We start from the raw sequence: 14,849 nt of genomic DNA, 5'->3' as shown, positions 1-14,849 counted from the left end.
AATCGGCATTGAAAATGCTTGAACACCCACCCTGTTTGTAAGATCTAGCTCCTAGTTAATTCTATCTCTTACCTCGGCACAAGAAACACCGTCGATACAAGAAATTTTAAGACGACAGCGAAGTGATGGCCGATTTTGAGGGGTTTTTGTAGATGAAGTCAAAGTTTTTTTTTTTCTAAGTTAAGGAAAAAAAATATCGAAGTATATTATCTAGTTAGAAGACTTTCTAGAGAAATACATAATTATTTTAACTGTAATGACCTTGTTTAATATTGATTATCATTACTTTTGGATCAACCCATGTACATGGGATATTCATATCTCATACTAAATGTATGGGAGGGTTTAAAGTTAATTTTTTAGATATTTCTCGTATTATTTTAAAAAATTTATTATGACCATTTTACTCATTAGGTTAAGTACTTTCGATATCAGTTTAAAGTTTTTTGATATCTGTAATAGTTACGGAATAATCGCCTGTGCACACTTAACGATTACACCCTGTATAATTTATTAGGTTTTAGACAAAGCGGGCGAAGCCTCGGGCAATGCGTTGCGTAGTTTTAAAGATTTAAGCATACAAAGGGACATAGGGATTAGGGACAGAGAAAGCGACTTTGTTTTATACTAGGTATGTAAGTGATAAGGTAAAAAATAAAACAAAATAAACATTTAAAATTATTTATTAAAACAAATTATGTACAACTTAACATTAATAATTTATATAACTACGTTACTACATTTTTATCGAATTAAATATTTCAGTAAGGAAATATATTTACCCAATTGCGCAAAAGGGGAAATGTTTTTCGACTGTTTCTTTATATCTCCTGGCTTAGTAAATATTTATAATCTAAAGGTTCTGGATTTGATTTCCAATGAAATTTAAAATATTTTTATTTGGTACCCAGAATTATTTGGACCATGTCTTCCATATTTTTTTAAGTAAAAATAAACAATATCACTTATATTACAAACAAATTGAATATTATGTTTTTGAATGGTATGTAACTTAATAATCGGTATACTATCGAGTATTTTGGAAACAAAAAATAATACATATTCGAAAAAAGATGGACAATTTTTTATTATGTTACCTAAGTAAACTTCGAACTAAATTTTAACTAAATTTTGTAATAAAGAAAAAACTATATTTGTAACTGAAAATCTTTTTCGAAATACAATATTTTGAACTCCCCATTTTTATATCCCCTCTCTTTACTACCAAAATCTACCAAAACACTCTAGCCGTGGGTTTTTCTACCACAATATCCGTGGTTTCTACCATTTTCTTGCCGAATTGCAATTTAAAATGGTCTAAATTTAAATATTCCCCATCTACGATGTCATTTAACAACTTTTTCGTCCTGTCTTTGCTCGCTTCCACGAAACAGGCCGCTAGCTTCATTTCGGTCTCTGCGTTTCTTACGCCTATGCAATATGACCTGAAACAAGGAATAAATACTTTAATATTTTATTTAAAAAATAGAAAAATGTTTTTCGGACATTGTCCATTTATTCAATATTAAAAAAAATGTGTGCGTGTACTAGTGTACACACGTAAGAAGTGAAACTTCTTTATGATCTTATTTTTCAAAAAATAATTTACTATATTATGCAACTTGACAGAAATACGTCGAATCACGCGTGGTAGGGATAAGAAAAAGTTGGCGCGTAACGGAAAAATGTCACGCGTAACGAAAAAATGTTACACTAAATTTTTTTCCGACCCCGATAAAGAAGTTTCACTTCAAAAATAGACTTTTCCAAACTGAAAACTACTTGAATAAGAACTCATGAGATTATTGTATTGTCACCGATCCTTGATAAGTGTACAAGTTTGAATTAAATCTGTCCGTTTAAAGTGGGTCAAAATCGAGTCCAAAGGAGTCGGTTACATACAAAAATAAAAACTAGTAAAAGCGTGTGAATGATAAACTAAGTTATTATAGGAGTAAACCGTTTTGTTTAATCAAACCGCACTTTATTAATATTTGCAAATTTCTTTCTCTTAGTATTTTCACTAGCTGTGCTACGCAGTTTTACCCGCATTGTTACTCCTGTTGGTCTTAGCGTGATGATATAATATAGCCTAGCCTTCCTCGATAAATGAGCTATCAAACACCGAAATAATTTTTCAAATCGGACCAGTAGTTCCTGAGATTAGCGCGTTCAAACAAACTAACTCTTCAGCTTTATAATTTTAAATGAAGCAGAGCTTAGTATTAGTAAATATTTGCCGAAATCAGTTCCTAATGCCGAGAAGTTTGTAGAAATAAACACTAACACTAATTACACACCCCGGACACTCCATACAAAATGATCGTTTTGACAGTCACACCGTAGAGACTGCAAATGTGTGTGTTAACGCTTTATGGTTGGCACATTTGTGACTAGCGTAAAAAAAATTCTTGTTTTTCTGATGAAATACATCCGTAAACAGCACAATATCTAACCATTTTCTACGAAAAACGATAATCACAAATCCAAAATAATAAAATTACTTTAAGTCAATTTGATTAATGTTGTCAATCTTCGTTGCGTATCGTCCTTGCAGAAAAATATGGCCCATTTTATGTCTGATCATGCGGGGTGAGGTAAGTTTAATTTTGGCGGGAGGCGGAGAGTGTCCGTTCTGTAGCGTTTAGCTACTATTATGTATTCTGTGCTAATTATAAAAAACTTTAACTATATCTTGTTCATTTATTACACTTATAATAATCAACTAAACAAAATGCATCTACTGTTAAGTCAAAGTTACATCAACATCAGTCAATCCATTCTGTAGATACAAACGGACAAACAAACTAAAACTCACCTAGAAGCCCTGCCAAGCACAGCTGTCATTGCCAATATTTCTGTTGCCGCTTGCGCCAATCTGGATAATTCTCTGTAATGAGAAATTATAAAATATAAGAAATATATTATTCAAAATGAATAAAATAAATAAAAACATTTATTTATCTCTCTCACAAGGGTCATTACTAGGGCCCGGATAAATATGTATTAAAAATTTCGAAATATGTAAATACTAGATTTCCGCCCGCGGCTTCGCCCGCGTTTGCAAAGGAAAACCCGCATAGTTCCCGTTCCCGTGGGATTTCTAGGATAAAAACTATCCTATGTGTTAATCCAAGTTACCCTCTATATGTGTGCTAAATTTCATTGTAATCGGTTCAGTAGTTTTTACGTGAAAGAGTAACAAACATCCATACATCCATACATCCATACATCCATACATCCTTACAAACTTTCGCCTTTATAATATATATTAGAATATTAGATAGATATTAGATATTAGATAAAATGGACTGAAAAAACTAAAATATGGAAAAAATATGTACAATAAAAAGTAACAATATTTTTAATAAAGCTTTTGTTTATTGAAAAAAATAAAAAATAACAATTATAATCAACTTCCGATTCACTAACATTTGAATTGCAGTAAATAATCACGTGTTTTTTTAAATCTTCCACACACCAAGCTGTTAATTTTTTTTAGGATATGAAATCCTTTGTTTTTTTCTATGACGTAACTAAATTTTTGCCTAGCAACTTCAACAACGGGTTCTTCCGATTCAGAAATCTTCTTTTCTATATTTTGGATAATCTTCAAATTTTCATAATGAATCAATGAATTAACGAACCAAATAATTAGTGAAAAAATAACGATTGCACTTCAATCGGGTAGAATGAACGAATGACTGTATAAACAAATGAACGAATCGTCATACAGCAAAATAACCTCTTTCTTTTGATACAATATTATAGAATTGGAGTTGGAGGAGAAGAGAATGAAAGATAGAATATATGGAAGAAGGAATGAACTAACGGTCTAAATAATAAACGAACGAATAAATTATTGAATGAATGACTGACTCACGTATAGTTAGTAGCCACTTCTAGACCCTGCCTCGAAAACGAATCTTTTTCTTTTAACACAAACAATATTTAAGACTATCTTTGTGAATGAATGAACGAACGAATGAATGAATAACTCACGTATAAGCAGTAGCCACTTCTAGACCATGTCTCGCTAACATAGTTTCGCACACGAATCTCATTCTTTTGACACAATACTCCAAATTATCAGACCCCGGCTTAAGGGTCGGATGTAGGTGTTCAGCCAAGTGTAGGTCTAACTTTGGATTGTCGGATTCCTGGAAATAAACGTTTTAAAATATAAATACATACATTAAAAAAATGTATGCGTGTACTAGAGTACACACGTAAGAAGTGAAACTTCTTTATGACCTTAAAAATGTCACGAGTATGGCGTAACGCAAAAATGTCACGCGTACGGCGTAACGCAAAAATGTTACACTAAATTTTTGTCCAACCCCGATAAAGAAGTTTCACTTCAATAATAAAAATGTGTGCGTGTACTAGCCTACACACGTAAGAAGTAAAACTTCTTTATGACCTTATTTTTCAAAAAATAATTTACTTTATGCAACTTTACAGAAATACGTCGAATCACGCGTGGTAGGGAATGTTAGGGATAAGAAAATGATGGCGCGTAACGGAAAAATGAAACGCGTAACGAAAAAATGTTACACTAAATTTTTTTCCAACCCCGATAAAGAAGATTCACTTCAAAAATACCGGCCGAATTGATAACCTCCTCCATTTTTTTGAAGTCGGTTAAAAGAGTGTGTGCCGAGCACACGTGACAGAAGTTAAACTTCTTTGGTTCATAGATACCAAAATCGTCGCCGTACTCATGACGTGACGGTATTGCCATGACGCGACCTTCGAGCGATTGAGTTTCACTTCAATAGAAAAAAATGCTTGGTATTATAATATTATGTTTATTTTAAATACTTTTGACAGACGGAATTTTTTTAAATTTAAGTTTTAATTCATTTTTTTACCTATACCCTCATTATAATAACTTTTTAATCTATAATAATATTATAAAGAGGAAAATTTTGTATGTATGTATGTATGGTTTTCACGCATAAACTACTGGACCGATTTTGATGAAATTTGGCACAGACAATCTTTAGACCCTGAAAAAGAACATAGGCTACCTTTTATTGCAAAATATGTACCACGGGCGAAGCCGGGGCGGACCGCTAGTTATTTATATATTTATAACTAACCTGAGAGTTATTCGCGAGTATTTTTTTAAAAACAAAACTCGGATTGAAGAATGGATTCCGTATCTTCTTGATCTCCGTCGCCATATAATTTCCCGCGTGGTGTATACCTTGGAGAGCTGAAAAATAATATGTTATTTATAAAACTAAAAAAAAAAATGAGCGTGTGTGCCGACCACACGTCAGAAGTGAAACTTCTTTGGCAAGATTCAAAGATACCAAAATCGTCGCCTTACTCCATGACGTGACGGTATATAATTATATAAAAAACCTCTAAAAACTAACTGAAACTTAAATAATAAAATCTCACCAATAAAAAGATTCACATCGTCCACAGTCTCCCCTCTGAACGAGAGGGATCTCATGTTCTCCAATAATTTTATACATTCCTTCTGTTTCTCGACCCCCGGTATATCTAGCATAGTTATTCATATTATAAATGCGAAAGTAACTCCGTCTGTCTGTATATATCTCTCTTCAAGCCTCAACAACTGAACTGATTTGAATGAAATTTGGTACAGAGCAAGTTTTATTTTGGAGATCCGACGGGAACGGGAACTATGCGGGTTTTTCTTCGAAAACGCAGGCGATGCCACGGGCGGAAAGCTAGGTTTATGTATATAAATTAAAAATCTCACCAATAAAAAGATTCACATCGTCCACAGTCTCCCCTCTGAACGAGAGGGATCTCATGTTCTCCAATAGTTGTAGACATTCCTTCTGTTTCTCTACTCTCTAATATTATACATGCGAAAGTAACTCTGTCTGTCTGTATGTCTCTCTTCACGCCTCAACCACTGAACCGATTTGGATGAAATTTGGTACAGAGATAGCTTGAAACCTGACAAAGGACATTAGATAGGTTTTATCCCGGAAATCCACCGGGAACTATGGGGGTTCCTCTCTGACAACGCAGTCGAAAAGCTAGTTATTACATAAAAAAACGAATTTTATCTATACGGGTGGCCGATTTGGTTAGGCATCCGCCCCGGATTGGTGTGAAAGGATGCGGGTTCGAGTCCCACCTGGTGATCGAATTTTTTCTATTCTTTATAAATTTATAAACTAATTTTAATTAAAATTATATAAATCTCACCAATAAAAAGATTCACATCGTCCACAGTCTCCCCTCTATACGAGAGGGATCTCATGTTCTCCAATAGTTGTAGACATTCCTTCTGTTTTTCAACACCCGGTATGGCGAGCAGGTTTAGTAGTATGCCCTGTGCGTGGTGAGCTATGAAGTTTCTGTAAATAAAATCACTACATAGTATAAAACAAAGTCGCTTTCTCTGTCCCTATGTCCCTATGTATGCTTAAATCTTTGAAACTACGCAACGGATTTTGATGCGGTTTTTGAAGTGAAAACTTCTTTAGCGGCGTTGGGTATAAAATCTTAAACTCGCGTCAGGCCACGTGGCCTGATCGAAAAAGCGTAAGACGGATTTTTTTTTTAGCCCTTATATTCCATGCGTAAGACGGATACCATTCCAAAATATCAAACATGCTGAACGTTAATAATCAAGTTTTCACTTCTGCCGGCACTCCCGGAGTGCAACCCGTCTTTTTTTTTAATAGATAAGAGTGATTCAAGAGGAAGGTTTTAGTATATAATTTATTATGTTTTAGACAAAGCAGGCGCAGCCGCGGGTAAGCTAGTTAGGTTAGGTTAAGCTAGTTAGGTTATAAAACAAAAAAAAGGGAATTAATCTCTCCATACCTACTTAATGTATTTGTTACTGACTGTAATGTGTGTCTAATCAATAAATAAATAAATACCAGAATAAGCTTCGTTTTAATACGAGCGTATGTAATATTAAAAAAAAAAACACTAACTGCAAAATTCACACATTCCCACATTCTCTAACACCAAAATCAAGTTTTTCCAACAAAAAAAAAAAAACATCGATCCTCACAAAAAAATAACCTCAAGGACACCATGCTTCTAAGAACCCAAAAGTTCCATATTTCTCCCACCTTTAGTGATTCATTCTTCAATTTCATTTAAAAAGCATTTGAAAGCTATAAAACAAAAAACCGACTACCAAACCTGAACATAATCTTCTCTAGTTCTTAAAAAAAAACAAATTTATCAAAAAAAAAAACACCACATTTAGCAAAAAAATCCTGTAAAAAAAAAAGCGGTTTCACTCCGGGAGTGCCGGCAGAAGTGAAAACGCGCGTAGTAGAGAGGGGATAGCTGTCTACTCTCCATCCGTCTTACGCTTTTTCGATCAGGTCACGTGTCCTGACGCGAGTTTAAGATTTTATACCCATTACAGAAAAAGTGCTCAACGCCGCTAAAGAAGTTTTCACTTCAAAAAAATTTCAAAAAAATCCTGTCAAAAAAAATTTTTTTTCACAATCACCTGCACATGGCCATCTCCAGTTCAGCATCGGGCTCCAGGTACCCGTCCAGGATGCCGGCGGTGAAGTACTCCATGCTCTCTGACGCGTATGTGTGTATGAGCGCATCCCCTAACACCGAGCGTATTGTGGATAGCTCGGAGAGCGGTTTGCCTGGAATGTTTATATGGAAAATTGGTTAAAATATAAAAAATATGGGTATGGATAATAGGTGAGTAAGAAAAAATCATAAAATACGGAAAAGTTAAATATTTTTCAAACAAAACATTTAACTGTGTATGATGTATGACTTTGTCAAACTGTTTATACTTGGATGAAAATACTTTTTTTTGGTACTTATATTAGTTATAATATTTATCCAAGCAGAGACAAATCTAACAAACAAAAATGATAAAATCAGTACAGTCATTCTTGAGTAATAAATGGTGTATGTAACAAAACTTTCTTATACATAACTTTTTTTTATACGTCATAATATGTACATAGTACGATAATTTTTACTGAAGAGTTTGTTTGATTGTTTTTTTAGCTTGAAAGTGCTAATCTCAGAAACCACAGTTTGAAAAACTATTTCGCTGTTAGATAGCCCATTTATCGAGGTAGGCTTTAGGCTATATATCATCACGCTAAGACCAACAGGAGCGGAGTCACACGGGTGAAACCGCGGAGCGCAGCTAGTATACAAATAAATTTGTATACAGATAATATAATTTTACAAAAAATAATGTTTGAAAACCTTTTCACGTTAATACAATATATTTTCAAGTAACCTAACGTAAAAATTAACATTCTATTCATAAAAAAGAAAAATACTAACCGTTAAAAAACCTAGGTTTCACATAGTCCAAACACGATTTCATCGCCTGCAACAAACTGATCCTGCACAGTGTTGCCGTGTGCAAACGGTTCGCGCCGAGCACATTGCTCAATAGATTATCTGTCGCTTGTTGGAGCGGTGTTGCTGTAATAAAAAAAATATTATAGCTTGACCGCAGTAGCTGTGGGGCTGATAGTGAGATATTTCGTTTTTTTAAATCTATAATCACTAGATTAAGTTTTAAACAAAGCAGGTGAAGCGTATTTATTATGTGTTATTCTGTATAAGCTATGCCAAGTAATATCAAAATCCGTTAATTACAAACAGTCCTTTGGTGTTAGACATTGAAAATGTTTTATAAATATAAATTTATAAAGAATTTCAAATTTAACAAAAAGGTTGTGTTCCATCGTTACAATATTGTATTGGTTGAGATATTTGTTAATTATCTCAACAGATGGTGTGTCCCTTATACATGTCGCAGGCAAATTGTAATATTTCGCCGTTTACAAAAGGCGTCTGTCACTTTACAAATGGTCTGCAAATTGTAATATGCCGAAAATTCGTAATCAGAAATTATTGGTTTGGATAAGGGGGTGGGTTAGGGTAGGTTCTTGTTTTTAAAACTACCTATTTCTGTGTAGTTTTAAAAACAAGAACCTAACCTAATCCACCCTTTTATCCAAACCAATAATTTCTGATTACGAATTTTTAAAATGCAAAAAAATTTACAAAATGCCGGCCGTTTCTAAACAGCGAAATATTACAATTTGCTTGCGACATACACACCTTCCTCCATCCTTAAAAACTTTTGCGTTTATAATATCAGTAAGATACTATACAGAATACTACACTAGAACGAGTTAACATCTTACCATGCACATTATTAAATGTCACAAAGTTATCCTTAAATATGACACCCTCTGCCCCGGGGTGGACCAGGAACGCCATTATCCTATTATTCTCAACTATACATAGGGTAAGTAGGTACCCTGATGTATTGGTGCATACCTTCTCTCCGTTTAAACGCCAGACACCTGAAAATTTTAAATTTATATCACTACTTATAGATTTTTAGTGTTAAGTTTTAGACAGCAGCCGAATATACCGATAGGTAGAATTAATAGTTACTGTGGCATAATGTATGTATGAATGAATGAATACTTTATTGCACACACCAGATGGAATAAATAACATAAAATAATAACAAATAGTAGATAAATATAATGTAGTAATTAAAATCAGATTAAATTCAACCAGTATTAGTGCTCTGGTATAATGACTTGATGGTAATACACAATTACATTATTTTTTACTAGCTGTGTCCCGCAGTTTCACCTGCATTGCTCCGCTCTTGTTCGTCTCAGCGTGATGACATATAGGCTATAGCCCTCCTCGATGTGGTCTCTTAATTTTATACATTTATTAATCAGATACATAACTAGTTAATAAGAAGAACAGTTAAAAACATTTATTATGTAGGTACTAATGGTTTTAATTAATGTTATTATAGGATAACTTATAAATTATCTAAGACTAGCTGCGCTTCGTGGATTCACCCACGTGGATCCACTCCTGTTGGTCGTAGTGATGATATATAGCCTATAGATTCCTCAATAAATGAGCTATCTAACACTGAAAGAATTTTTCAAATCGAACCAGTACTTCCCGAGATTAGCGCGTTCAAACAAACAAACTCTTCAGCTTTATAATATTAGTATAGATTATTTTCTATAATGAAGCAGCGGTTAAACTATATAATAGTCTATAAAAAATCAGTAAGATAAACTAGTCTTGATTTACCATTATCATCCAATTCAGCAGTTGACCTAAAGTCAGCTTGAGCCAGTCTTTCCGATATTCTCTCCTTAATACACAAAGTAATTGTATCATCTCCCGTTTTCAGGTCGTCAATAATGTTTATATAATCGTCTGAGTTTAAACCCAGTTTAAGTATGTTTAACCCCACCCAATGGTCACTTATTTGCTGTCCCAATTGAAGATCGTTTCCTATAAGCTCTAAATAACGCAATAGTTCTGTATAATTCGCCGCCAAACCTCCGTTAGTTAAACTGACGGTAGCCGCATACATGTTGGCGTCTTTCATTGCATTTTTTTTGTCATCTACTGTACTTTCTGGATTGGAAAACGCTTTTTCTAACATCGATAATCTTCTTTCGAGTTCTGTGTTCTCTTCTTTGTTTAGAATTTCAGGGTATGCGAGCATTTCGCGGTTATACTGTGATACGAATACATTTTTCATAAAAGGTTCTATTTTTGCGTTTCTGCGCTCCGTGCGCTCTATCGTTTTGATGTCTTCAAAGTCGAACTTCTCTTCTTGCACTTTCGGCTGTGTGCTGCCCGCAGAATCATAGTTAAATGCTGAAATTCTTAGTTTCCTAAAAAAAGTTTTCCGAATATTTTGATACGGCAGCGCAGATAATCTACATGCGATATTCATTGTGGTCATTTGTTATTTTATTCAAGCACTTGGGAGTAAATAATTGTTATTGGTTTCAAATAAGATACGTATTTATTTTCAATAATAATCACGTAATAGAACTCCACTTTTTTTAGGTTATCATGAATGTCAAACTCACGACACAGATGTCACACGTCAAAATAAAATTCGAAACTCGTATGGAATCTGTATAAAATCGATTTCTTTTTAAAAATAATCGATACAAATATTAAGTATTTAAGTTAATGCATCTACAGACGCTCCGATTTGGTTGGTGCCAACCATCCGACCACGACCAAATCGGAAAGTGTAGAGAGCGGTCGGTCCGACATAATTATTATTAATATTGGTTTGACGTGGTCGGATGCGCCAGCAATACCGACCAAACCAACTTCCTATCCGATCCAACCAAATTGGAACGTTTGGAAGCTTTGTTCCGACCAAATCGGCTCATTCCATAGAGTAATATAGGTAATTGGCTCATTCACATTTGCAACGCCGCCGGTGTAGGACGTCAACATGAACGCCGAGGGAGTTACGGTCACCGAACGTGACATATTAATAAAATTACTGGAGCTATATAAAGACTTTCCCTGTTTGTGGGACTTAAGTAACAAAGATTACGCAAATAGGGATGCCAGAAATCAAGTGTATTTTATTATGTTAGAAGTATTAAAAAAATTGACAGTGCGGCTACATTAAAAACCTTAAAAAATAAGTTATAAGAGCCGCATATGACTGTAATTTTCTCTATTTCTATAGTAGAATTTAGCCCATTCTCTTCGTACTATGGTCAACTGACATATTACTCTATGGTCAACTGACAGTTGGAAGGCCAACCGTCGGACAATCTGTAGCAATGTTGGAATGGTTGCCTTGTCGGTTCCGATATGGTTGGCACCAACCAAATCGGAGCGTCTGTAGATGCTATAGTAGTTCGGTAAGTTAAAAAAAAACGAATAAAATATCAAGTTAATATTTTTTATTATAATGAATTATATTCGCGAAGAATATAAAAAAATGCTTCTTCTTCTTTCTTCTGACTTCTTTAATTAATATTATGTATAATGGAAAGGTTTTATTGTTCATACAACTGCTTCCTATTCAAAGTTGTTTTTATGAAAATTTTGGCTTTCAAATAAAGTGGATAAATAAACTGTACCTATTTAATTTAATATTTTCATGAAAATTGCTCTTCCAGTCAAAATTAAAAGTATAATGATCATAGTATCAAATAATAAATAAATATCTAACATTGTATATTATTAACTTTATGCAGGAATTCTTTTTTATTTATCCAATTTTTTAATGACTGTAATTTAAACAATTGAATATCACAATCTATGTTATTTATTTTTAAACAATAAAATAAACATATAAACTTTCTCGAACCTCAATTATTATTATCCTTAAACTACGGATATTATCCTTAAAATGAGTAGCTAAAATTATCTAATAAAAAAAAAGACGGGTTGCACTCCGGGAGTGCCGGCAGAAGTGAAAACTTGATTAATAACGTTGAGCATGTTTGATATTTTGGAATGGTATCCGACTAACCGTCTTACATTTTTTCGATCTGGTCACATGTCCTGACGCGGGTTTAAGATTTTATACCCATTACAGAAAAAGTGCTCAACGCCGCATAAGAAGTTTTCACTTCAAAAAATGTATAATTAAAAAAAAAACTGTGATATTCGATACTTGAATATCGGTTCACGTTCTAAAAATAGCGAATAGACAATAGAGTTTAACAATGGATAGGAGAGGTAACAACATTACATTGAGGACATCCCTCGTGACATTCTATACCCTCCCTTTGTGGGGTGAAAATTTACCACCCCCTCGTGATTATCGTAATATTAACCCACCACAAGTTATTATAAGGATCATTTTTGTTTGTTTGCAATGAATTTATGTTATTTTACATAATCATAGCTATGTATTCCTATGAAATAATCAGTAGGACCCGCTTTTCTTTGAGCGACGCGCGTATTTTTTTCGATGTGAATTTATGTGAATTTAAACGTGTTTTTGATAAAAATCGACTATTGTTAAATCATATTTATGTAGATAATAGTGTTTCATGTATTTTGTGATGTTTGAATGTGGATTTTTCCGGTGAAAATGACGTTAAATGTTGAAAATTGAAGAGGATGTAAGCATGTTAGTGTCTGTGTCATGAAAAAATTATTAGTGATTTCGTATTCTTTGCATTATAGAGGAATATTTTGATGGTGAGTGTGTTGAATAGATAAAATATATATCTTTGTTGTTTCCGTTCGAATTTGAAGTATGTGCGAATAATCGATATTGTTCTTAATTAACGGATAGTATCAATAATTGGATTTGTGCCTATAAATTTGTAATTGGCGCATCCCCAGGTACTTTGTATGTCATTGTTAAAAATTGTGACATTCCGTTTTACGTATGATCAAAAATTTGATTCAATTATTATTGATTGTTTATTATTTTATTTGGATATTGAATTATATAAAAGCATGTGGACCGGCTTCGAAAATATCGTAAATGTCATTTATTTTTAATACTTACTAGGTATATTATGTTTTTTTACACATACCTAGTTACATAGATATGTATCTCTTTTTTATACGAAATTTATAGGTACGAAAATTAGTGGTTCAACATTAATAAAATAATTACACATTGAAGTCAACTATTTTCATAGTTCATTAGAAAGATGTAATATTTACTAACTACTTTATCTATTGGTTTGTGTTCATAACGATGACTGTCAAACATAAATAATTAAATCTATACTTCGATACCAATATTATAAAGCTGAAGAGTTTGTTTGTTTGAACGCGCTAATCTCGGGAACTAATGGTCCGATTTAAAAAATTCGTTCGGTGTTGGATAGCCCATTTATCAAGGAAATATAGGAAACTAGCTTTCCGCCCGCGGCTTCGCCCGCGTTTTCAAAGAAAAACCCGTTCCCGTAGGATTTCCGGAATAAAACCTATCATATGTCCTTTCTCGGGTATCAAAATATCTCCATACCAAATTTCATGCAAATTGGTTCAGTAGTTTAGGCGTGATTGAGTAACAGACAGACAGACAGACAGAGTTACTTTCGCATTTATAATATTAGTATGGATATAGGCTATACATAATATATCATCTCGCTAAGACCAACAGGAGCGGAGCCACGCAGGTGAATCCGCGAAGCGCAGCTAGTAGGTTCCTACATAATAAATGCTTTTAACTATTCTTTTTATTAACTAGTTATGTACCTAGGTATCTGACTAATAAACGTATAAAATTAAGAGAACCCATTCATAATTTTTCACTATAACTACTAAGCGAGAAACTTAGCGTAATTGTGAAAATGCCTGTAAAATGCGTCATTATCATCAACAACAAGACAAGCCTATATAGGTACCTACGTTCCCACTGCTGGGACACGGGCCTCATAAGTGGGCACAGGCCAAAGTGCACCACGCTGGTCAAGTGCGGCTGGGCGGATGACACATGTCGTCGAACTTTTAATTCTTCGACATGTCGGTTTCCTCACAGTGTTTGCCTTCACCGTTTCGAGCAGTGGTAATATTAGCAAAGGAGCAGATAAATTGAAAAATCAATTTATTTCCTGTACGCTCGCTAAATAAATGACCAAAATGTACTCACTCTACCTGCACTTTTGATTTCTCGCCTGCACTCACTTGGACAGTTTATTCACTTGCGGGGCTCCGCTCCTAGGTACGTAAAGCTGGCGATGAAAAATTAGCGAAATTAAAAAAAAACAACACAAGAATTTGTTGCTTATTTGTTGCTAATTAGTTGCTATAATGACGATTTTGTTGCTCAAACCGTTCGCTGAAAATCAGCAACAGTTCTAGCTTAACGTTAAGGTAGCGTGAAGAAATTGGAAAAAGGGATGGATCGTTGCAAAAATGCAGGTGAATTTGTTGCTAATTTGTTGCTGCATAAAAACAGTGAAAATTTTGATTTTTTTTCATTGGCGCCAAAAATAACACAGGCCACGTCAACTTAATTGTCGATTTTCGGTAGTGAAACATAAAAAAAAATTTGTTGCTCCTCACATCGTTCACTGGCACAGTTTACAGAGCCAGCAACAAAATAG

The 14,849-nt window shown here is 33.9% G+C and overlaps 2 protein-coding genes and 1 long non-coding RNA gene across 3 annotated transcripts in view; 1 reads left to right on the top strand and 2 right to left on the bottom strand.

Annotated features, from left to right (window-relative positions):
- LOC149476015 (uncharacterized) overlaps positions 1-14,849 on the bottom strand; it is a 232,628-nt gene that overhangs the window by 22,304 nt on the left and 195,475 nt on the right. The window lies entirely within an intron of this gene.
- Egm (acyl-CoA dehydrogenase family member enigma) lies at positions 695-10,886 on the bottom strand. Its single transcript, XM_089713107.1, has 9 exons — positions 10,090-10,886; positions 9,162-9,323; positions 8,287-8,430; positions 7,472-7,622; positions 6,199-6,350; positions 5,106-5,221; positions 4,003-4,160; positions 2,819-2,890; positions 695-1,445 (listed from the first exon to the last, which is right to left on the bottom strand). The coding sequence occupies exons 1-9, from the start codon at positions 10,754-10,756 to the stop codon at positions 1,232-1,234; spliced, it is 1,836 nt and encodes a 611-aa protein (XP_089569233.1). The 5' UTR covers positions 10,757-10,886; the 3' UTR covers positions 695-1,231.
- LOC149476022 (glutamate receptor ionotropic, kainate 2) overlaps positions 12,612-14,849 on the top strand; it is a 38,442-nt gene continuing 36,204 nt past the window's right edge. Inside the window, exon 1 of the mRNA XM_089713105.1 lies at positions 12,612-12,981. The gene's annotated coding sequence lies outside the window, so the exon portion shown is untranslated. The remainder of the gene's footprint in view (positions 12,982-14,849) is intronic.

Source organism: Colias philodice, chromosome 29, assembly GCF_061535455.1.
Source record: "Colias philodice isolate Cphi_HAF_F1 chromosome 29, ilColPhil1 Martin Lab GWU primary, whole genome shotgun sequence".
NCBI lineage: Eukaryota > Metazoa > Arthropoda > Insecta > Lepidoptera > Pieridae > Colias > Colias philodice.
This window is presented reverse-complemented; position numbering and strand designations above follow the sequence as displayed.

What these genes read in the sequence shown, in the direction of transcription:
- Egm (XM_089713107.1), bottom strand. Translation starts at nt 10,756, where the DNA reads ATGACCACAATGAATATCGCATGTAGATTATCTGCGCTGCCGTATCAA. An exon ending in CGATGTGAATCTTTTTATTG is followed by an intron (nt 5,222 to 6,198) that starts GTGAGATTTATA and finishes ATTATTTTTCAG; the next exon opens with CTCTCCAAGGTATACACCAC. An exon ending in GAAGTGGCTACTGCTTATAC is followed by an intron (nt 2,891 to 4,002) that starts GTGAGTTATTCA and finishes TTCTCATTACAG; the next exon opens with AGAATTATCCAGATTGGCGC.